Here is a 24,406-nt window from a genome sequence, read left to right on the forward strand (position 1 = left end):
ACATCGGGGTTGATTAAGATCACTCATATTGCCAAGAAGCGTTGATGTATCATCACTAACCTGTCAACCATTTAAAAATAGCAATATCTCTACATCAGAACATCATAGAAACCTGGGCATTGGCTTGTTTGACTCATGCTAGCAAATGGGACTTCCTGTGTACTATGCATGGTAACAATGATAATGGAAGCCAAGTGCTAATAACGATTAGCTACATGCTATGAATGATTATCTAAATGCAATAACATATGCTAGAAATGCCTACTAAGTATTAGCATTTGATCAAACATGTACACGAGCATTGCCATTTAGCAACTGCTTAGCAACCACTTAACAGTGCCATAATTGTTTTAGCAACTGCCTAGCAACCACTTAGCAACCACCACCGTGCTTCCTGCCAACTGCCATTCCTAGTCCTAGTGCAGTCACGTTGGCTTTCTCAAGCCAACATCAAAGTTTATCAATAAACTTTAGGTTCTAGTTATTATTATTATTATTTTTTTATATATTCATATAGCAGGCGCTTTTATCCAATGTGACTTATAAGCTAGTGTAAAAGAACCGTTTATTATATTGTTTACGACCATAAAAAAATATTCTTTGTAAACTATATGACAAGTTTAAGTTAGCTTATTATTTCTCTGATCATATGGAGAGTGTGTGTCCTATAGGTGGTTTGTCAAACCCACTACATGTGTGGAGCACATTCAGAATTGTGCAATGCTTTCCAAGAACTTTGTACTTTTGATTAGAAAGTGTCTGATGCATACAGAGAGGAAAAGAGTGTGTACTACAGGTGGTTTGTCAAGTCCACTCGCCTACATGAAGCACATTAGTATTGCAATTATAGTACGTTTTTTTTCCAGAAATATGGATTGTTTATGCATCATAGTTGTACAGTGGGTAGCACAATCACCTCACAACAAGGAGGTTGCTGGTTCCAGCCTCGGCTGGGTCAGTTGGCATTGCTGTGTAGAGTTTGCATGTTCTCCCCATGTTTGCATGGGTTTCCTCCAGGTGCTCCGGTTTCCAAGTCCAAATACATGTGCTATAGGTGAATTGAGTAAGCAAAATTGTCCGTAGTGTATGTGGGTTGCAGATGGAAGGCCATCCGCTGCGTAAAACATAAGTTGGTGGTTCATTCAGCTGTGGCGACCCCAGATTAATAAAGGGACTAAGACGTAAAGAAAATGAATGAATGGATTGTTTGTAAGAAAGTTTCTGATGTTGGATGTTGGTTTGTAAGAAAGTTTCTGATGATGTTGCTGATGTTGGATAAAGAAATGATTAAGTATTGATGAAAAAAAGTAAGCATTTTTTGTTTTTAAAAGATTTTTAATAGATGTCTAAAAGATGTCTAATAGACATCTAAAGATAGTCGTCTTGGCTGAAACAAGGCTAAATTTGGGCTGTCATTGAAAATCTAATAGACGTCTAAGAATAAGCCAAATCTCGACTAGTCATCAAATAAACAGAAATGAATGACTACAAATACAAAGTCTGTCTAATCCATACCTGACAACATTTGTCCCTGAAAATCTAGGAGATCGGGGGGTTAAGTTCGGGGGTGAGGTGTCTGTATAACACTGTGGTGTTAGTAACTGTAATATGAAGAGTGTTTCTGATCCTATACTAATATTGGCAACCCTAGGGTTTCACAGACTGTACCAAAATGGTGAAATAACAAAATGGTAGGGTGGCAGCTGGAGATGGTGCTGAAAAATGCGGGAGACTCCCGGGAAAAACGGGAGTTTTGTCAGGTATGTGTCAGGGTTCTGCCACTCTGGTCTAGTAAATTCTTGTTTTGGTGGTAGAGCTCGGACACTAGCCATGTCTGGTCCTGTTTCTGTCTCTGTGTGCGCGCACGCCGTCGTGGGTGTACGCAGAGTGTGCGCGCGGCCGCATCCCTCAGACGAACGCACTCTTGTACTCGTGTTTGTGTTTTCGTCTGTCTGCAGCGTGGTGCTTCATTCCCAGCATCTCAGCCTAGTTGGTTTCAGTTTTGGTCGGCGCTGGGATGAAGCATGCATGCTGCGTGTGTGAGCGCATGGTGAGTGTTTTCATTCATCGTGTGCTCATGTCTTGCGTCTGTTGTCAAAGCACATGGCTCTGTGTTTACATTGTGGTCACGTGCTTTTGTCGTGTGCTTCAGTGTTGTGTTTGTTGTCTTGAACATGCGGTTAATGAGTTCTCTCATTGGCTGCATGTTCTTGTCCTGTTTTATGTGAGCGCATGGCTTGTGTTGTCTCTCTGTGTCATGCGATCTCCCGTCTATTGTCTAGTCCCACCCTCCTTGTTAACTCATTATTAGTTTGTCATGTTCACCTGTGTGTCAATTTACTTTTTGCTTTATTATCCCCTCATGTTTTCAATCCTGTGCGAGTTCGTCATGAGATGTCATTGTTTCCTGTCTTGCCTTGTTCTCTTGTTCTCCTGTTTGCCAGCCTGCCTGGTCTAATTTGTTTATTTGTTTGTTTATTTGTTTTATTAATATTTTCCCCCTCGGGGTAGTTTGTTTTGCTGTTTTGCTTTTTATTTTTTTTATCAATAAATACCCATTATTTCTTTGCACTTGAGTCTTCGCTCCTTTTCCCCACCACGAACGTGACAGTATGGTCTAATCTGTCTATCTGTTTTGGGCATTTAGATATTTATCAGATGTCTTTTAAACACAAAATTGTTTGCTAAGATCAGTCTTAAGTTGTTTTTATAAAATGGTCAGAGAATGAGTTAGGGTTTGTCAAGTCATTCCACAAGGATGGAATTTTAATGGTGAAGGTCCTAACGGTTGATTTTGTGCCTGATAGGGATGGTAGCACCAAACAACAGTCATTGTAATATGATGAAGACTATACAGTGTGTTTTACTGTACAAGTGATTAGTCAGTTTTTCTGTTTGACTCCCCAGAAAACCATAAATGAGTGTTCACTGCATTTGTATATTTGCTCTATTTATCCGCGCTAGTCTATTATATATTATGAAGATGCACTCACCTACAGAATCATTGCTAAGAATCTAAAATGATAATTTATTTCCAAACAGAGCTAAAGAACTCATCTGATAAAATGTTATTCATATTGAATATGTGTTGCAGAAAAGCTCATTTTTGCAATGTCAGTTTTTCCAAAATTGTGCAGCCCTGCCACACACACACACATACACTTGAATGAGCACATCCAACCTGTCTCGTGCTGTAGCACAAAAAACACTGGCACACATGAACCTGCTCTCTTTCCCACGTCTCCCTAATTCTTATTCAAGCTCACCCACACAATCCTACAGTACCAACACAACAGAAATCTGGCATGGTTGTGGCTAAATCTCCCTCCCGTCACCCCGTTTCCTCTCTTACGTTCATCTTTCTATCTCTTTCAGGCACAGAATGAGAAATAGGAAAGCTAGTGGGGCGGTGAGGCCGTTTCTGTCAGTTCCAGCAGTGATGGCCAAATCTTGCACCAAGGCAGGGTCAGAGGTAGGCCCCGGAGGGATAAAGAACCATGAGAAAGATGCCTCTGAGGACGTGTCTCCAACTCAGCTCATCCCTAGAGGAGGAGACCAGCAGGAGGACAAAATGCTGCTCAGTGGTGTTAACGGATTGCATGTGACCAGCCTAGAACAGTAAGTGCACTTATTAGTGGAGTTAACTGAAGATTGTCATATTCATTGATTGGAACAAATTCCTAAATGTAAAAATGTTAGGTCACACTATTTTGAAGGTCCATTTGTTGAATTTAAATTACATTGCATTTACATGCCAACTAATTCTCATTGGATAACAAGAAGACTGTTAGGTTGGGGTTAGGCTTAGTGTAAGTTGACATGTACTTGCAAAGTTTCTTATAGTCAGTTAAATGTATTTTTAAAATTAACATGTCAAATTAAGCCAATAATAAATGGATATCATTAAAACAATTTATGGAAAACATGATCATGCATGGGCAGACTGTAAAACATAAATAAAATGTAAATAGCCTACCAATACTGTAAATAACTATTTATAAAAATGTGCATGATGAGTATCATCATGTATCACAATCATTTGATATTTATAGAGATTTTATGAACATAAACAGTATTTTATTTTATTTTTTTCAGGAATCTTGGCAGTCACAGCCAGTCTCCTTCCATATCTTCAGTGATGTCTACAGACAGACACGGGCATGTCCAGATGAGGGCTCACCCTGAGTACTGCTCTCAGGACCAGAGACCATATGAGCTGACACCCTACCCTCAGTCCACCAGTATGTCACAAACCTCTCCCAGAGGGGTGATTACTCCCCTAAACTTTATGATCTACTACTGGGGCTTCTACTTTTTCTTTCTTTCAGCTTACAAGACTACATTTCTAAAAGCATCTTCATAGCCAATCCTAGCAACTAAACCATTAAATCATGTTAGCAGTATGTTAAACAAGGTAGCAATATGCAAACCATCAAATTAATAAAAACTGTTAAAAATATATAGCAACACCTAAGTATTAAAAATGTTAGTGCTATTGTCATGTTAAAACATCCTAGAAAGAATGCTAGCAACATGCTAATCCATGCTAGCCACATGGTAGCCAAGTGCTAGGACATGTTAACTTGCTAATGTTACTTAGCTAATTACAACTTAACTCTATATTAATGTGGTCAGCTATGTGGTAAGACATGCTGGAGGCATGGTAACTAGATATTAAAAACATGCAAGCAACATTGAATTTATGTTAATTTTGTTACATGCTAAATCATAGTAAGTATTGATTATGCAAAAACAGCGAAGCAACAAGCTAACTTTGCTAGCAGAATGCAACAATGTGCTAGCAGCATATTAAACATGCGCAATGTGTCAACACATGATGAAAATGTGAAAGCTGTGGCAATTCATGCTAGCAAAATTCTATTTTGTTGCAGTGTTTTAATAAATGTTAGCAACATTTAAATAACTCATTTTATTAGAGTCTTAACATGTTAGCATGTTAAAATTAAGCTAGCAACATTTATTATTTGTAGTGGTGTTAAAACATGCTGTAAATATGCCAAAACTTTCTTTCTTTCTTTCTTTCTTTCTTTCTTTCTTTCTTTCTTTCTTTCTTTCTTTCTTTCTTTTTTACTTGTTTGTTTTTTTGTTTTGTTCTGTTTCTTTCGTTTGTTTTGTTCTTTCTTTTATTTGTTTGTTTCTTTATTTTTTAGATTTTTCTGTTTGTTTGTTTTTTTCTTTCTTTTATTTCCTTCTTTCTTTTGTTTGTTTGTTTCTTTTTTGTTTCGTCATTTCTTTCTTTCTTACTTTGTTTTCTTTTTCTTTCTTTTATTTTTTTTCATTGTTTGTTTGTTTCTTTCATTCTTTTTTTCTTTTGTTTGTTTGTTTATTTTGTTTGTTTCGTTCTTTTGTTTGTTTGTTTGTTTGTTTCTTTCTTTCTTTCTTTCAAAAAGAAAAAAAAACTTTCTTAAAATCACAGCCTACAAATTACAGTCCCAACAAACATTACCATCTAGTGCACTTTGACTGCCCACAGTTGATTCACTTCTTCTTTTCCTCCCACAGTTCCTCCGAGGTCATGCAGTCCTCGCTTCCATCGTTCCAGCAATGTGCCCGAGTCCATGTTACCCCCTTCAGTGGGTCCTGTGTATCCTGATCAGCACCCCTCTGTTCCTGCTTTAGACAGACTAGGCCCAAGTCATTTTGGGCCGCCCTCTGCCTACTCCTCTCATGGCATGTACACCCCTGTTTACGACAGCCGGCGCGTGTGGAGGCCACCACTGTATCCCAGGGATGGAGGAAGGAGTAACTCTCTCCCTCTAGAGGTTTTTCGATCCACTGTTTATCAGCCACCTCTCCGGGAGCGATACAACTCTCTAGACAGTCCGTACTGCAGCACGGCGGAGCAGAGAGCCACTATGCACAGGGCAGGTTTTGTTATCCTATTCATGTCTGTTGAATGAGCCAGAAATTCTTTTCCATCTTAATCAATATTTTGCCTTCAAAATGTTAAATATAATTTGCGTTATAAAAGGTTATATTTTGGTTTTGGAGGTCTCCAACAACAGTCTGTTATGCATGCAAGGTCAAAAAACTTATATGCATTTATTTTTACCTATTTATCCTAACGACTACCATATGATTCATTCAGCGATTCATTTGTTCCCACCACGGCTATGAAGTAGCACAGAGTATGTGAGAGCCCAATGCAGGAATGCAATAAAGCAATGCAGTTAAACACTAGCATATTACAATTTCAAAAGTTAAACTGTTTTGAAAATTACCCGCACCGCGTGTGAGGAACAGCTGATGGTGGCCATAGCAAAGACAAACGGCAGAGGATCGCGAGTTCAAAAACGCATTTAAATCAATAATGGACGAAAAACGCGTCACATTTTATTGTGATTTTAGACACAATATGTGAATTAGCCCACACAAATTTAACCTGGGAGATACAATACAAGCACTGATCCATAGTAGATAAGTGATTACAAGCCGTGCGGGGCTATTACAACTTATAAAACACAATTAAACATTTTAACAATTTTAAACACATATATTTTATGATCTGGAGGAAGAAGGAACGGGTCCATATTAACTGTAAGAGTTACTGACAAAGTCCCTGTCAAAGTCTAACAATGTCCTATACATAATAGTCTCTGCTGCTCCTTCCTTTAATAGCAAACAGCCGGCGAATTCTGCGTTGCAGCCTATGTTATTGTATCAATCATCAGAAAAATGACAGCATCAAACACAGCAATAGATTGGCTATACTATGGTATTGTTGTGAAAATGAACTTTAACCTGTTATTTTCCCACAGCCATCTGTCTGTGATCGTCGACTATTCACATAATGATCAATATTTTGATCCCCCGTGCTCCGCTAGTGTCTGAAGTTAAAAGCATGTTCACATTTTACCGGATGTGGAACTACATATTTGGTGTTCAAGCAAAAGATCAGAACCCAACACAATTCATTTATTTGACTTTAAGTCGACTATTTCGTTAAAGAAATAATAGTTTTAAACACGGTGCACTTTCAGATTTAAACCTCAGCTGGATGTTTTCGTTTACTTAGTACTGTGTTACACACTGCATGGAAGCTCATTTTCAAAAACCTATAATAGGGAAAACCAAAATAAAACAGTTATTTGCAGAATAAGAAAATAGGTCAGAATAAAATATTTCATGATTTCAGGCCTTTACTACCATAAACAAAAATAAATGTATTGGTATAAAATTGTATTTTTAAATACAAGTGGTTTATTAATTTCATCTAGAGCTTTATATCTGCCCATATTTATAATTGTCTTAAATATGTGAGTACTGGTTGAAATTGGAGATTATTTAAATTGTGTAATTGTTGTATTATGTATATTTATTATTAATTATCATAGCATGTATTAGTAATAGTCAGGCCTTAGGCCTTAACATTAGCACCCACCAAACCACCAAATGCGGGTAGGTTTCAGCTGTGAGTTAGACAGACACCCTCACTAGCCACTTTGGCTGGTTAAAATTCATTTTTAGGTTGCCAGAGCTGCATCGTCTTTAAGTTTAAGACCGTTTGCCAATATGTTTGCAAATGTGCTCCTAGAATAGAGAAGCGGCTTGACTGATTAGTGTTCTCGCGAGCAAAAGAAACCAAGTGAATACCGAATATCAGCACGGTGAGACGCAGGCAATCCTCACTGGCGTTGTGAGTGAGGCACAGCTGATGTGAGGGATGTGAAAGGGATGTGAAAGGAAGTGCTTGAAAGCTCCCAATTCCTTGCGCAAAAACAACCGTGCCTGGAAATGGTGCTATCGTTTCTCTTTGAAATTGATTGAAAAAAATCAGGGCTTGTGCACCCACTGTCCTGCTGCTTTCAAGAGATCTCCAGATTTCTTGTATGCAGTCGTTGTTGACACTTTCGCTTTCACCATTCTTTAAACAGATTATTAATTGGACTAATGTTAACCGTGTGCACATGATCATCCTTTCACTTAGAATGTTTTTCACCTGCTTTCTTTTGCTTGCAGTTATTTTTGTTAATATGGTTTAATTACCATAATTTACAATAACATTGCTTTAATAGGAGATTAACTCTCCATTTATCTATAGTTACCTGATGATCTGGGATATTTAGCTTGTACAAACTACTATGTATAGTTTTAAATGAATGAGAATATTTTTTTAATGTCAATTGTTTTTTTAAAGAACATTTTATTGAATAAAAAGTGTATGTAAACAGCTATATTTAGCTTGTTTTGCCACATTATTTAAAATTTGTGACAAGGAAAGAATTAGTTTATTGTGGCTAGAGAAAAAATGGTACATTAGTAATTTTTAGCATACCAAAGTCAAAGGTGTCCATTTATATGTTACTTTCCCAACAACAAAAGTGTGGCTAGTGAAAACGGTGAGTGGCTAGTGATATTGGAAAACTACTAGCCACAGTGACTGGTGGTCAAAAACGTTAATGTCAAGCTTTGCTAGTCGTAAAAAAGTTAAGGTTTCTACATAGCTTAATTTAATTTAATTTTATTTTAGTTTAGTTTAGTTTAGTTTAGTTTAGTTTAGTTAGTTGCCAAAACAACATTTCTGATTTGCATTACGATGTGTGAATTATAATTATATTTACATTTTTTCTATGTGAGCTTTACTTAACCAAGCAATTATGAAAGGCAGGGGAATGTTTGAAATTTGTTTTTGCTTGCTCATAAATGGCACACTTCATTTTTAGATTCAAATTAGGTAGAAGAGAATGAAGAAATTGATTTTCTGTCTATTTTACAGGACGCATACACTCGTGTTGATGAACTCTATCAACACAAACAGGAACACTGGGTACATCACCACAGCAATGTGAACCGGGCATCCCAGTCATCCCCAGTCTTCGCTGTGGACATGTGTCCAGAGGTATGAAAACTGCGCCTCATACATCATTCATTCATTCATTTTCTGTTTGGCTTAGTCCCTTTATTAATCAGGGATCGCCAAAGTGGAAAGAACAGCCAACTTGTCCAGCATATATTTTACGCAGTTAATGCCTTTCTGGCTGCAACCCATTACTGGGAAACACCCATACACTCTCATTCACACACATACACTACGGACAATTTAGCTTACCCAATTCACCTGTCTTTTGACTTGAGGGGGAAACCAGAGCACCTGCAGGAAACCAATGCAACACGAGAAGCACATGCAAACTCCACACAGAAATGCCAACCGACCCAGCCAAGACTAGAACCAGTGACCTTCTTGCTGTGAGGCGGTCGTGCTACCCACTGCGCCACCGTGACGCCTGCCTCATACATGCACTGTGCAAATAAAATAGTGTTAAATCATATTTGTAGTTTCTTGGATGAATAACTTTGGCAAGTAAAGCTGCAATCTCTCTTCTGAGGTGTGTTAAGCTATTTTAAGTGGGTCTGTTGCTCGGCAACTGATAAATCCAAAGCAAGCAAGCCGGTCTGTCCTGAAAATTGTGCGAACGAGCGCTTTGAAACATGTGAACCTCTCGCAGAAAGATTTGGCACCACGGAGGCTGAGTCACTTTGCATTGTTTCTTTCCACCCCCATTTTTTGAATCTGGCAGCCTGTTGCACATTGGTGGGTGTGAGATAGAATGTTGTCATCGCTCTCTTTCTCCTCCTTTAGCATCCCGAGGGTGTAGGTGGTGGGCGTATGACTTGCAAGTGTCATGGTGGAGAAGAGAGTCTTGCCCACTACTCGCCCTGGTCGTGCAGCACCATCAGCCCATTTGAGTCAGAGCCCCATCATTTGCCAACCCACTCCTGTTCCAAACATCTAGTAAGTGATCGCTTCCATACACAGTTGCACAGATTCACTTTTGCCTTCATTTAGCTCATTCAAATGTGTTTGATTCAAAGGGCTTTCAAAATAATATGGCACAGGCGCAAGTGAAGCCACTTCAGATCGCATTTACACTGACACACTTATAATAATAATAATAATAATACATTTTATTTATATTGCGCTTTTCTCAGACTCAAAGCGCTAACAAGAGCATCAAAACAGAAAAGCATAAAATAAACAAAAAAGTAAGAATGATAATAATAATTAAAAATATAGAATAAAAGTTATAAGTTATAAGCAATAATAAAAAGATGAGTTTTAAGAAGTTTTTTAAAACAGTCCAGGGAACTGGCGTTTCCCTTCGGGGGGAACTCCAGCACTATAAGTGGATTTGATGTTCTAAATCCACGTATGGGAGGATTCGGTTCAGAAGCCGCTCGTCTGAAAGAGTATTGAACGGGCCAATTAAGAATGAATTGGCAGCGCAAGCCTGCGCAGGTGTGCTGCATAGCCAATTAACTGAGCATATAAGCACACCTGGCGCCAGCAGACGCTATCCTTTTCGCTTCAGAGACTTTTCTGATCGAGTTCATGAGGGTTCCTCCTGCTGATCTACAGCCACTTCGAGCGAACGAGTGTCTCCCGGTCCAGAGCGAGTCCACGCAGCGGCATATGGTCGAGCTGGGTTTCTCCCTTGCCTGGCGTCCTTTTGGGTCCAGTCCTCCAGAGCGGTGCGTATTGTTGCAGCTAAAAGAGCAACACAGTAGTGCAGCACATCCTTTTCAGGACGGCGCTCCGACTGTGCGTTTCTGGTTGCGGGGGTTTCCTGGCTCCGGATGATGGGCACGTTCACTGCATTACATGTTTGGGGGTCCAGCATGTTAATGTGGTGCTCAGGGGAGGTTCATGTCGTCACTGCGATGCCATGACCGTCGCGCGGTTGAGATCGCGGCTAGCTTTTGTAAGAGAGCGAGCCACCCTAGTCGCCTCCTGCTCTGCAGCGGGCACTCGGGCAGATCTGAGGGTTCCAGCGAGAGATAATCCGCCGCCTAAGGGCTCGCGGACCTCTCGCTCCTCCAAGCGCTCCATCCAAGCTTCGGGTACTGGGAGTGATCCATCTAATCAGATGGTAGCTCTCACGCTCGCTGACACCGGAGATCAGATGTCCCCCGCGGCATCGGAGGGTGGGCTTTCATTGTGCGACGATGAGTCGGACCCGCTCGCCCCCTTCGGGCAGGTGAGCGCTGTCAAAACGGATACTGAGACGGACGTGTTAGCCGTGCTTTCCCGGGCTGCTTCGGCCGTGGGTTGGAGATGGTTTATCCCCCAGCTCCGCGGCCGGACTGACTAGAGGGGCGTTCCCTTCTTCCCGGTGACGCACAGTAGGCTCACGCGGTCTTAAAGAGCACTTTTTTCTGCTCGTGCTGCGTGTCCCTCCACCCTCACCACTCTTGGTGGTGGAGCGGCCAGGGGCAATACCTCAGGTTGAGTGCGCTATGGCGGTTAGTCCGCGCGGCGCCTCTTCTTGGTGGGGTGCGCCTCGTCTCCCATCCAAAGCCTGTAAGTTTCTGCTCCCCGGAGTCAGAGCTTGCAAAGCTACGGACCAGGCTGCTTCCGCCTTGCATGCGATAGCCACCTACCAGCGCTACCAAGCACAGGCGCTGGCCGAGCTGCATGAGGGTGGGTCCAACCCAGGCTTATGAGCTTCGCACCGCAGCCGACTAAGCTCTTCGGACTACTGAGTCCGCTGCGTGTGCTTTGGGGAGGACGATGTCCACACTAGTGATCCAGGAGCGCCACCCCTGACTAGAACTTGGCTGGTATGCGCGAAGTCGACAAAGTCCGCTTTCTTGACTCGCCCATATCCCAAGCTGGTCGGCGACACTGTCTGCGAATTGACCCAGGAATTCGAGGCAGTGAGAGAGCAGTCTGATGGGTGATGTCTTATCGTAGCCCGCTCCGCCCGCCGTGCCATCCATACCTGCTCCTCGCCGAAGGCGCCAGCGTACGAGAGCCGCACCGCCCCCGCACACGCCTCTGGCGAAGCGAGTGCGTCGAGCACCTCGGAAGCAGGCAGCTCCCCCTGCCCAGAACGCCGCTAAGTCCGGCAACGGACCGCGAAGCATCCCTGGGACAGGTCATCTGGAGAAGAGGGAACTTGCTCTTCCCCGCTGGAGGGCGGGGCGCCATTTCCAACGGCACCTTTTACTGCCATGAAATGAAAGGGCACTTTTTCACTTCCCCGGATGTGACAGCCCGAAATCTGCCAGTCTGAGACACTGTGCTCTCTAGCTCGCAGGTTCGGTGCGCTCCGCCAGTGGCTCACGAGCACTGCAAGCCCTGCCAGTCTGGGACGCGCCGCCTCTCAGCTCACAGAGTCTACATGCTCCGCCAGCGGCTCACGGGTGCTGGGGGGACGGTCTCCCTTCTCCCAGCCCCCAAGCTCCTTTTCCGGAGTTAGGGTGCGGAGCCAGAGCGAATCGCTCTCCTCCAGCTCTTCTGTGGGACCCTCGCGCTCCCCATATCAGCACACCCGCTCCGCGCTGCCCCTCCGCGGGTACGTCAGCGATTAGTGCGATGACGTCATTAGCGAGGGCTCTGCCTGCCTGGTTAGCGCGGGCCAGCCCCTCGTGGTGGCTCATACGCACGATCAGACTCGGCTACGAACTTCAGTTCTCGAAACGGCCTCCCAAGTTCACGGGCGGGTATTTCACCAGGGTCAATAGCCCCTGTCCGCCCCTGTCTTGCGAGAGGAGATTGCTGCCCTCTTGGCGAAGGGTGCAATCGAGCCGGTACCTCCAGCCGAGATGAAGAGCGGGTTTTACAGCCCTTATTTCATCGTACCCAAAAAGAGCGGTGGGTCACGGCCAATCCTAGATCTGCGCGTTTTGAATCGCTGCCTTCACAAGCTGTCGTTCTGAATGCTTACGCAGAGGCGCATCCTCCGATGCGTTCGTCCTCAGGATTGGTTTGCAGCCATAGACCTGAAGGACGCGTATTTTCATGTCTCCATTCTTCCACGCCACCGTCAGTTTCTGCGTTTTGCGTTCGAAGGTCGAGCATGGCAGTACAAGGTCCTCCCCTTCGGGCTCTCTCTGTCTTCGCGGGTCTTCACCAAACTTGCGGAGGGTGCCCTAGCGCCCCTGCGGCTCACAGGCATCTGCGTACTCAATTATCTCAACGACTGGCTGGTTTTAGCCCACTCTCGGGAGTAATTGACTGCGCACAGAGACGAGGTGCTCCGGCATGTTCGCCGATTGGGGTTGCAGGTCAACTGGGAAAAGAGCAAACTCGCCCCGGTGCAGAGGATCTCTTTTCACGGAATGGAGCTGGACTCGGTCACCATGGTAGCGCGCCTCTCCGGAGAGCGCGCTCGCCTGCTGCTGAACTGTTTGAGGGAGCTCGACAGCAAATTAGTGGTCCCACTGAAATATTTTCAGAGGCTCCTGGGGCATATGGCTTCCGCTGCGACTGTCACGCCGCTCGGATTGCTCCAAATGAGACCACTTCAGCACTGGCTTCAAGATTGAGTTCCAAGATGCGCATGGCATGCGCGCACACACCGAGTCTCTGTTACTGCACTGTGTCGCCGCACCCTCAGCCCCTGGAACGACCCCTTCGTTCCTGCAGGCCGGTGTGCCTCTGGGACAGGCGTCCAGTCATGTTGTTGTCTCAACAGATGCTTCCAGCGCAGGCTGGGGAGCCGTGTGTCACGGGCATGCAGCTGCGGGCCTGTGGGTAGGTGCCCAGCTGCGTTGGCATATCAATCGCCTAGAGCTGTTGGCAGTGTTCCTTGCTCTCCACCGTTTTTCTCTGGTGCTGGAGCAGCAACACGTGCTGGTCAGGATGGACAGTACGGCGGCGGCAGCAGCGTATATCAACCGTTTTGGGGGGTATGCGCTCTCGCCGCATGTCTCAGCTCGCCCGCCGTCTGCTCCTCTGGAGTCACCCGCGGCTGTAGTCGCTGCGCGCCATTCACTTCCCAGGTATGCTCGACCGTGCAGCCGATGTGCTCTCACGGCAGCAGATTCACTCTGGAGAATGGAGACTCCACCCCGAGTCTGTCTAGCTGATATGGGCGCGGTTCGGGGAGACCCAGATCGATCTGTTGCTCCCCCGAGTACGCTCATTGCCAGTTGTTTTATTTCCTGACCGAGGGCTCTCTCGGCACGGATGCACTGGCCCACAGCTGGCCTCGGAGCATACGCAAGTATGCGTTTCCCCCAGTGGGCCTGATCGCGCAGTTACTGTGCAAGGTTAGGGAGGACGAGGAGCAGGTTCTGCTAGTTGCGCCCCTCTGGCCCAACCGGACCTGGATATCAGAGCTCTCCCTCCTCGCGACGGCCCTCCCATGGCAGATCCCTTTGAGAGAGGACCTACTTTCTCAGGGACAAGGCACCGTCTGGCACCCTCGCCCCGATCTCTGGAACCTCCACATGTGGTCCATAGACGCGAGGAAGACTTAGGTAACCTGCCGCCCGCGGTGGTTGATACCATCACTCAGGCTAGAGTCCCCTCCACGAGGTGCGCCTACGCCCTGAAGTGGAGTCTATTCACTGAATGGTGTGTCTCTCGCAGAAAAGACCCCCGATCTTGCCAGATCAGTGTTGTGCTCTTTCCTTCAAGAGAACATTCGATACAGTATCTTTATGATTTCTGTCCCTGAAGACAGTTCTGCTGGTCACGTTGGCCTCCATTAAGAGGGTCGGGGACCTGGAGGCATTTTCGGTCAGTGATTTGTGCCTGGAATTCGTGCCGGATTACTCTCACGTTCCTGAGACCCCGCCCGGGTTATGTGCCCAAAGTTCCTACCACTCCCTTTAGAGATCAGGTAGTAACCCTGCAAGCGCTGCCCCCGGAGGAGGCAGACCCAGCCCTGTCCTTACTTTGTCCAGTTCGCGCTCTGCGCATTATGTGGACCATACTCAGAACTTTAGATCTTCTGAGCAGGTCTTTGTCTGTTATGGCGGACGGCAGCAGGGAAGTGGCGTGTCTAAACAACGTTTATCCCACTGGATTGTGGAAGCCATTCATGTGCTTATTTGAGCAGAGGTCAGCCGCGCCCCCCGGGAGTGCGTGCGCACTCCACTCAGAGCGTTGCATCCTCTTGGGCGTGTGCGCGCGGCGCTTCTTTAACAGACATTTGTAGAGCTGCGGGCTGGGTGACACCCAACACATTTGCAAGGTTTTATAATCTGCGAGTGGAGCCGGTTTCCTCAAGGGTGTTAGGGACCTTGGTGATTGAGGAAACAACTCGGTAGGTGTTGTAGCACGCTTGCGGTGCCTTTTTTCCCTAACACGGAGAGATGTGCACCCTCCTGTCTGTCAGTAAAGTTCCCCATTCGGTGAGCCCTGCAGATTCCTCTGAGGCCCCCAGCACTGACTCAGCGGAGGAGTCACTTGCTGGCCTACTACGTTGTAGGTCTGCCCGCTGGTTAGCCCGCGTTTTGGGTATAGGTGCCTGCTATGGCCGATCCCCGCTGGTGATCCCCATATGCTTTTCCACCACGGTTAAGTTCCCCCCCCTGGGTGGACCCGTACTTTCCCTATCCGCTAACCACCTTCTTATGCGCACTCCCCCTTTCAGGGTTAGTCCATATGTAATTCCATTTGTTTCCCTATTGGGTGCGGATGGTCTCCGCAGCGTCCTCCCTACTGGGATGGCACGCTTCCCAACGTACTGTCGTATTTCCTAGAATTATCTAGACGCTAGCAACTCCCAAAAAAAACATACCTATTCCGTAAAGCTTCTTTTGAAGTGGGATAAGTTAGGGCCAAGGGCACATTGGAGGACCGCGCCTCTCATGATATGGGTGCGTCACGCTTGCCTGACTGCCCTCTCATGATGGGTGTTGGTAAGGTGCAGTCATTATGGCGCTTTCAATGGGCTCCCATACGTGGATTTAGAACATCAAATCCACTTATAGTGCTGGAGTTCCCCCGAAGGGGAACGTTCGAGGTTACTAAAGTAACCCTTCGTTCCCCGAGGAGGGGAACGGAAGCACTATACTCCGTCGCCATAATGACTGTCCCTTAGCTGTTAAAAGTCTCTTCAGCTTAAAAAGGATAGCGTCTGCTGGCGCCAGGTGTGCTTATATGCTCAGTTAATTGGCTATGCAGCACACCTGCGCAGGCTTGCGCTGCCAATTCATTCTTAATTGGCCCGTTCAATACTCTTTCAGACGAGCGGCTTCTGAACCGAATCCTCCCATACGTGGATTTAGAACATCAAATCCACTTATAGTGCTTCCGTTCCCCTCCTCGGGGAACAAAGGGTTACTTTAGTAACCTCGAACATTCCTGATGTTTGTGGGGAGAGCATTCCACAATTTAGGTGCACAATAAGAGAATGCCCTACCTCCCATGGTGCTAAGTTTGCAGCGAGGCTGAAGCAAGATGAGCCCCGAAGCAGAACGTAGGTTGCGAGAGGAAGAGGAGGTACAGTAGATATCAGATCACATATATAATCAGTAGCAGAATCATGAACAGCTTTATAAGTTAAAATCAAGGTTTTAAAATCGTGACTTAACAGGTAACCAGTGTAACTGTTGAAGTACAGGGGTAATGTGAGAGAGAGATGATGTGTGGGTTAACACATGTGCGGCTGAGTTTTGAATATATTGTAAGATATATTACAGTGAATTAGCTGGCAGACCCCTAAATAAAGAGTTACAACAATCTAAACGAGATGTAATAAAAGCATGGACAAGCCTTTCAGCATCTTGTGTTGAGAGAAAAGGACGGTTGGGGCCAATGTTAACTTAAACAGTTAACAAAAACTAATTTTTTTCAGGCTAAGCTGAGCATCAAAAAGAACACCAAGATTTCGCACATGCATCGAAGAAGTTAAAAGAGAATCATCAACTGTTAACTTGAGATTACCACATCTATTAACATTAGAGGGTTTGCCAATAAGTAGGATCTCAGCTTGGAGCTATTTAATTTGAGAGTTTTGTTGCATCCAGGCCTTAATCTCCACCAAGCAGGTGTTAAGTGTTGACAGTGAGGCAGATAGATTAGGAGATGTACTAATATAAATCTGTGTGTCATCAGCATAGCAATGATAATTAATGCCATATTTTTGTACAATTTTTCCATATATATAATATATAAAAAATATATATACATATATAAATGCTAAACAAAAGTGGCCCGAGTACTGAACCCTGGGGGACACCGTTACACAGAGGGACAGTCTGCGATCTATGACCTCCCAAATCAATTAACTGTAAGCGTTCAGTGAGGTAGGATATGAACCAACTTAATGCTGTCCCAGCTAGGCCAACCCAGTTTCGAAGTTTGTCCAATAGTAAGCTGTGAAAGATTGTGTCAAATGCTGCAGTTGGATCCAAGAGCACAAGAATACTACAAGCCCCCGAGTCAGCAATCATAAGAAGGTCATCAGTGACCTTAACTAAGGCTGTTTCCACACTGTGACCCAATCTAAAGCCCGATATACCTCACTTCCTTCCTGTTTGTTCTTTTGCTTTGTTGAGGTGTGGTTGTGTGAAAGGACACTCATTCATGTCTTTCAGATCACATTTACACTGACACACTTTTAAATCTGCTTATTTCTTAACAGATTGTTATTGTTAGCTCAAGTCCAGGCTATATTTTAGATTCAGTTTGACTAATTTTCTCAAAGTTAATGTCTTCAATGTAAAAATGGGGTCACTTTAGATTGAATCCACACTGATTCAGTTATTATCTGGCCTATATAGTACATATATTTCTATTGTGTCCATTGAACTAAATCAACATTAACGTGTACCATGTAGTAAGTGGCGTCAACTGAATCACTGAACAGTGACAGATGGAGTCACTTCACATTCACAAATATTCTCAGACTGGCTCAGCAACACACTCCTATTGTTTGCTTTAAACTGAATCAATATATTCTAAAAGTGTAGCTGGTCTAAATGGATCGAAAAACCTAAAAATGATAATTCTGTCATAATTTTCTCTCCCTCTGCTTGTTCTAAACATGTTTGAATTTCTCTCTTCTGTTGAAACCAAAGTAACATATTTTGAAGAATGTTGGAAATTGGTAGCCATAGATGTTCTAAACAGGGTGGGAACTACAGGGAGATATGTGGAGCTTGGCTCCCCTAATTAGGGCATGGGCTACTTTTAAACATGATTTGTAAAATTTTGTGGTCTCAAAATATATTGACAATGTGTTACTTTGATGTGCAGTTTCAGTATTGTGTAATGTGATCATGGATTATTATGTGTAAAAGTGCAAAATATTATTTATGCATGAATGCGATTTACACCTCACCTAAAACACGATGGGCCCTATTATACACCCGGTGCAATGTGGCGCAAGGCGCGGCGCAATAGTCTTTTGGTACTTTTAGCTCGGCGCAAGGGTCATTTTGAGGCATTGCGCCACGCTGTTTAAATAGCAAATGCATTTGCGCTCAAATGTGCGCCCATAGGCGTTCTGGTCTAAAAAAGCAGGCGTGTTTTGGCGCGTTGCTATTTTGAGAAACTGTAAATAGTCTAATCTTTAGACCAGAACAAAGTCGGTCTACTGTCTGAGGCAAAGTGCACCTGGCCTACACACTACATATATTTTAAAGATATTTTAATGGGTCAAAGAAATATATATATATATATATATATATATATATATATATATATATATATATATATATATATATATATAAGGACATATACAGGATATAAATATAAATTATTAAAATATTACAAAACATATTAATTTCTAGCCTACATGAAGATTTAAAAACCACTGCCTTACTTTCTTCATCTGCGGAGGCTTTTTCAGTTCATTCAATTTGCTTTTGTATAATGTTATTATTATTAGTATTATTTATTATATCCATATTTATATTTGTTTTATTAAAAACAAGCTTAGATTTGTCCACCTGTCAAATTTTAGACCATATCGGGGATGGCAGGTGTATTTGGAAATAACTCAGTATTTTGACCACACTTGGTTATTATTGTTCATTTATTCGTTTGCTAGAAATTAGAACTGAATTTAGAAATAGTTTTGAAACAAATCTCTGTGCTTAACAAACGAAATTAATTATTTATAGGCTAATTGATCTCTGTGCGTAAAGGTTTCCCTATCCACGAGAGCAAAAGCAAAAGTGAACTTACTTTATGTCAAAATGCGCTTATGGCGCGACGCAGCTGGCGCTTAAAGGAAATGGGAGATGAGACTCTAATTGTTTTTTTCTAAAAACACACCTATAACTCGATAAGAAAATAAACTCAACCCTTTTAGACCATGCACCACGGCGCAAAGCTGATTTTCCCGTCCTTAAATTAGCAAAAATGCGTTCTGACAGGCCCTGAAAGCGTTTGCGCCCTGCGTTTTGCGCTCTGCGCATGGACCGTCAAAATAGAGCCCGATAACTGCAAACTATTCTTGTTATGAGCAGCAAGATGTGGGGGCGCTGAGCAGCAAAGTCCACTCATGTCAAAGACTGACTGCCAGATCCTTTCATATGGACGTTAAGACACTGCTTATTAATTTTCTGAAACAAATGATGTGACGTTGTGTTTCGTTTTATTTGCTTCATACAGTAGGCTTTTTTTAAACACTGTGACATTGCTGTAAACATGTTGGACAATTAAGCTGAAAGGTAAACTTGACAAACAGAGCACCTTTTCATGGTCTTTCTTTCATTTTCGAATTCGCAATCATGTTTTATGAAAAGTGAGATCCCATGACGTTCTATAGGCCTATGTAAAATAGCATATGCTGTCCTTAATGCCATCATCTTGAGCTTATAGAGCGAATAAAAAATGATATGATACATGATGAGGTTATTTATTTATTTTTGTTGTTAAAATATTTGTGTTTGTTGATTTTATATTTATAAATATATGTATTCCGCTTACAGAAGCACTGCAGGTAAAATTAGACAAAGATGTTCTATTGTTTGGGTTGCTGTTGTTTGTGCATGTAAAAATAAATCCCTCAAAAGATATTTTTATGGGTCAAAGAAAGTTCTTGATGAATAAATCAAGCATTTTTTTGGCGAGAAAGTAACCTAAATTACTTTGCAATGTATATATATATTTTTGTTTATATATATATTACTGTTTAAGGACAGGGATCCTTATCTTATATATATATGTCTTATACTGCCTACGCTGTGGCAATGGACTCTCAAGATCAAAGCGAACCCATACCCCCCATCCACCACCCCGTCCCCCAACCCCCTCTCCCAACCACCCCCCCCGCCTTTTTAAAAAAATTTTTAAAGTGGGCTCCCACAAAGGCCACAGTATGAACACTGGTTCTAAGTAATTATTTTTACAACTGTAAGTCAATGGTTACTGGTTTCCAACAAAAAGAAACATGATATTGTAACATTTGAGGTTGAGTAAATAGTGAGAATATTTTCATTATTGCGTGAACTAGCCCTTTAAGATCACTTAATGCTAAGCTGTTGTCAATTAGATTCTGTATTTTTATTTTTACTTTAAAAACCTCAATTTTGGGGGCAACACGGTGGCACAGTGGTTAGCACTGTCGCCACACAGTAGGAAGGTCGCTGGTTCAAGTCCCGATTGGGTCAGTTGGCATTTCTGTGTGAAGTTTGCATGTTCTCCCAGTGTTGGCGTGGGTTTCCTCTGGGACATGCCTTCCAGCCTAAAGACATGCGCTATTGTGAATTGAATTAACTAAATTGGTTGTAGTGTATTTGTGTAAATAAGTGTGTATGGATGTTCCCCAGTACAGGGTTGCAGCTAGAAGGGCATTTGCTATGTAAAACATATGCTGGATAAGTTGGCTGTTCATTTCGCTGTGGCGACCCCAGATAAAAAAAAGCACTATAAATAAATGAACTCACAATTTCTAGTATACTACACTCCCATAAATAGTGCACTACATTACCCATAGTTCATTGATGGGGGTCTATAAATACACCTGACTTTCTTCCTGTTTGTTCTTTTGCTTTGTTGAGTTGTGGTTGTTTGAATGGACACTCAACCAAGTCCTTTGAGTTGTTCAATTGGGATGTTTTAAGTACATTTATTTTAGCCAAATATGTAGCCTCTGTTTGGATGTTTAAATTTGTATGACCTTTTTCAGAGTGTTGATTGTTTGTATGATGTACTTTTCTTTTTGTATTGTTTGTAGGGCTTAAGACCAACCTGTATCATCCTAGTCATTTAATATCTTTAAAGAACTCATATGCAACAATCAACACATTTCTGAACATCTCACAAAACATGGTAAATTCGTTGTATGTAGAAATGTGATATGCTTTCTAATTTATGTTTAATTATCTGTCCTCAGGAAGAGGAGAGTGGTGGCAAACGGTGGTTGCATGTGTTGGAACCATACAGACGACTGAAAGAAGAAGATCCCATTATTCCTTTTGGAGAAGGGCCCATCATCTCCAAATGGGGAGCCATTTCACGCGCTTCTCGCACCGGTTTTCACACCACTGACCCGGTCCAGGCCACAGCATCACAGGGGTGCACCGGTACCACCTCCATCAACTTCAGAGGTTTAAATTTATATTGCATGTTGTGATTTTTGAATGTTTTTCTTCAGCTTTTAGAATGATTCATGTTCTCCTCTGTTTTCAGACTATGGCTGTCATATTGGTCACAGTGACCTTAGATGGGGCCCACGCAGTTCTGATTCCTCCACTCACTCCAGCTTTTTAGAAAGGTACCAGTTCAGGCCATTTTATCTGGAAAGTCCGTTTTTAATCATGGAATATTTTGGGATCAATATATGTGTAAGATCACATTTGCACTGATTCACTTAAATAACACACTTACGCGACTTGAAATATTACCCATGATAAAATTTTGTGATATAGCACCTCTACGGTAAGACATCATTTATTTTCAGTGCAATAAAGCTGCTTTCACAAATGCCATTTTCTATAAATTCTCTTAAAATGAATTTAAAGTAAATGTCAAATGGGTACGTCTAAATTCAATAACATCACTATCACACTATTGGCAGGACCCACCCGACCATACGTTTGACTGCGGTTTCTATGTAAAATGATTGCAATACTAACAATTTTTGTTCCTTTTCACGCTGCTGATATTTACAGGAATATATCATCCACAAAAAAATAATTATTTTCTTATAGTTTTTTGCACAACCCCAAATAAATACAACAAAACATCTTTGTGTATAATCATGCTTATGATTTCATGTCTATGATTTGTAATCATATTCATATTCATGCTCACCTATCCATTACCATATGTACAACTTTTCTGGCGTGGTCAGTTTGCTCAGTAGCTACTTAGTACAGTGTTGTACTTGTAATGCAGAACGAATGGATTCAAGTCTGGTAAATCAACAAGGTTCAACAAGACATTCAATTCATGTTTATTTCTATAGCGCTTTTACAATGTGGATTATGTAAAAGCAGCTTAACATAGAGGTTCTAGTAAACTTAAACTGTGTCAGTCTAGTTTTCAGAGTTGAAGTTCAGTTTAGTTCAGTTCAGTGTGGTTTAATTTTCACTGCTTAAAGTCCAAACACTGAAGTGCAAATCCATTGATGTGCAGCTCCACAAGTTCCAAGCCAAGCAATCCAGAAAGTGAAGGGAAAAAAAAAGAAACTTGAGAGAAACCAGGCTCAGTTGGGCACAACCAGACAAAAGATTGACAAAAGTGCTGTAAAATAAAGGTTAAATATGCATCAATGGCAATAGTCACTCTGATGTATCGTGCGACTGCGATTTGGATGTCCCAAGTTCAAGTCATAAAGATGCTTTCCTATCCTATCCCCTCCCTTTCCGGCTTTGCTTCCTGTCTAGCCATAGCCATTTCATAACAAAGCAATCTTAAAAAAAATAAAATGTTACAAAAAGGGCTTATATGTTACGTTTGCTTTTGAAAACCCTATCGGTTGGGTTTAGGAAAGGGTCTAGGTCGGTGGTTTGGTAGGTTATTTGTACGACAAGCCCTGCCTTCTTGTGAACATGTACAAGAAACGTAAAACAAAACATGCTAAGTACCACATTTCAGATTTACAAAAGTACGCAGCTCCCTCTAGTGGATTTGTAATCTGAAACGCACAATGAAACTCACCCAGAGCAATGCATTTTAAATCTTGCAAAACTGTAGACTGAAATATGTATTTTCATAAGTTGGTATGCTGAGATAAAAATATAATAGAAACTGAAGCCAGTAAAAAAAGCTACCTGACTGAACACCTTGAAAACGTATACATGTATAAATTACTTATATTACATTATTTATATGATCCAGACATACATTTTATTGGATTGTCAGGAAAGTTACATAAGACATCTTCAATGTTTCCCCGTCTTCACCACCATGCTGGCATAGTCGTCTCACTGTCTTCTGTAACGGTCTAAAAATAGATCCGTAGCCGGAACATGGCTCTTCATGTTTGTGTTTGCAAAGCTCTTACACACAGCAGTGAGGGCTTACATTTCAGTCCCCATAACTCCCATGATTCATGTACAAGTCTCTCACAGATGGAAATATATTCTGCTTAAATTCATTCTGTGCTCCTTTATTTGTTTTTCATCTTAAAACCGACTTATTTTGCACTCGTGTGACATTTGATTTATTGTTTTCTTGAGATCAGTGTCTAAAAAAAACACCATTGATTGTTTTTATAGACTGAAACGTATTTATGGGAATGATCTCTGCTGTTTATCCTGTGGCAATAAATAAATGTTATATTGTGTGTGTGTGTGTGTGTATATAATAATATAATATGTGTGTGTATATAATAATTTTTTTTTTTTTTATTATGAATGTTGTATTGTATATATGCAGTTGAACTCAGAATTATTAGCCCCCTTTAAAAATTTCTTTCTCTTTTAAATATTTTACAAATTATGTTTAACAGAGCAAGGCAATTTTCACAGTATGTCTAATAATATTTTTTTCTTTTGTAAAAAGTTTCATTTGTTTAATTTTGGCTAAAATAAAAGCAGTTTAAACTTTTTTGAACACCATTTTAAGGATAAAATTATTAGCACATTTAAGCGATATATGTTTTCGATAGTCTACAGAACAAACTATCGGTATACAATAACCTTCATAATTACCCTAATTAACCTAGTTAAGCCTTTAAATGTCACTTTAGTGTATAGAAGTGTCTGGAAAAATATCGAATCTTATATTATTTACTGCCATCATGGTAAAGCTAAAATAAATCAGTTATTAGAAATGAGTTATTAAAACTATTATGTTTAGAAATATGTTGAGAAAATGTCTCTATCAAACAGAAATTGGGGGAAAAAATAATAATGGAGTGAAAAGTTCTGACTTCAACTGTATATATAAACATATTTTAACTTAAAATCTGCTTTTTGTATTTTTACCTTCACCACGGTTGCATTTAAAAAATAATCAAAAAAGTAATATTTTGAAATATTTTATGATTTTACATTTTCTATTTTCATTCATTCATTTTCTTTTCGGTCCCTTTTCTTTTAAGTCCCTTTATTAATCCTGGGTCGCCAGAGCAGAATGAACCACCAACTTATCCAGCAGGTTTTTTTACGCAGCCGATGCCCTTCCAGCTGCAACCCATCTCTGGAAAAATGTTCTATTTTTAGACGTTTTAAATTTTATTATTTATTCCTATGATGGAAACTCTACATATTCAGCATTTGTAATTCTAGTCTCATGTGATCTTCCAGA

General features: G+C 41.9%; 1 protein-coding gene across 3 annotated transcripts in view; it reads left to right on the forward strand.

The window, feature by feature from the left end:
• The window catches only part of rc3h2 (ring finger and CCCH-type domains 2), a 64,171-nt gene that overhangs the window by 28,477 nt on the left and 11,288 nt on the right, over positions 1 to 24,406 (forward strand). For all 3 annotated transcript variants that reach the window (XM_683221.9, XM_073914458.1, XM_017358009.4), the window contains 7 exons: positions 3,376 to 3,618; positions 4,096 to 4,241; positions 5,524 to 5,885; positions 8,738 to 8,860; positions 9,602 to 9,754; positions 21,045 to 21,258; positions 21,341 to 21,425. In XM_683221.9, coding sequence (XP_688313.5) covers positions 3,376 to 3,618; positions 4,096 to 4,241; positions 5,524 to 5,885; positions 8,738 to 8,860; positions 9,602 to 9,754; positions 21,045 to 21,258; positions 21,341 to 21,425 — 1,326 coding nt within the window. The remainder of the gene's footprint in view (positions 1 to 3,375; positions 3,619 to 4,095; positions 4,242 to 5,523; positions 5,886 to 8,737; positions 8,861 to 9,601; positions 9,755 to 21,044; positions 21,259 to 21,340; positions 21,426 to 24,406) is intronic.

The sequence above is a fragment of the Danio rerio genome, chromosome 10 (genome assembly GCF_049306965.1).
Source record: "Danio rerio strain Tuebingen ecotype United States chromosome 10, GRCz12tu, whole genome shotgun sequence".
Classification (NCBI taxonomy): Eukaryota; Metazoa; Chordata; class Actinopteri; order Cypriniformes; family Danionidae; genus Danio; species Danio rerio.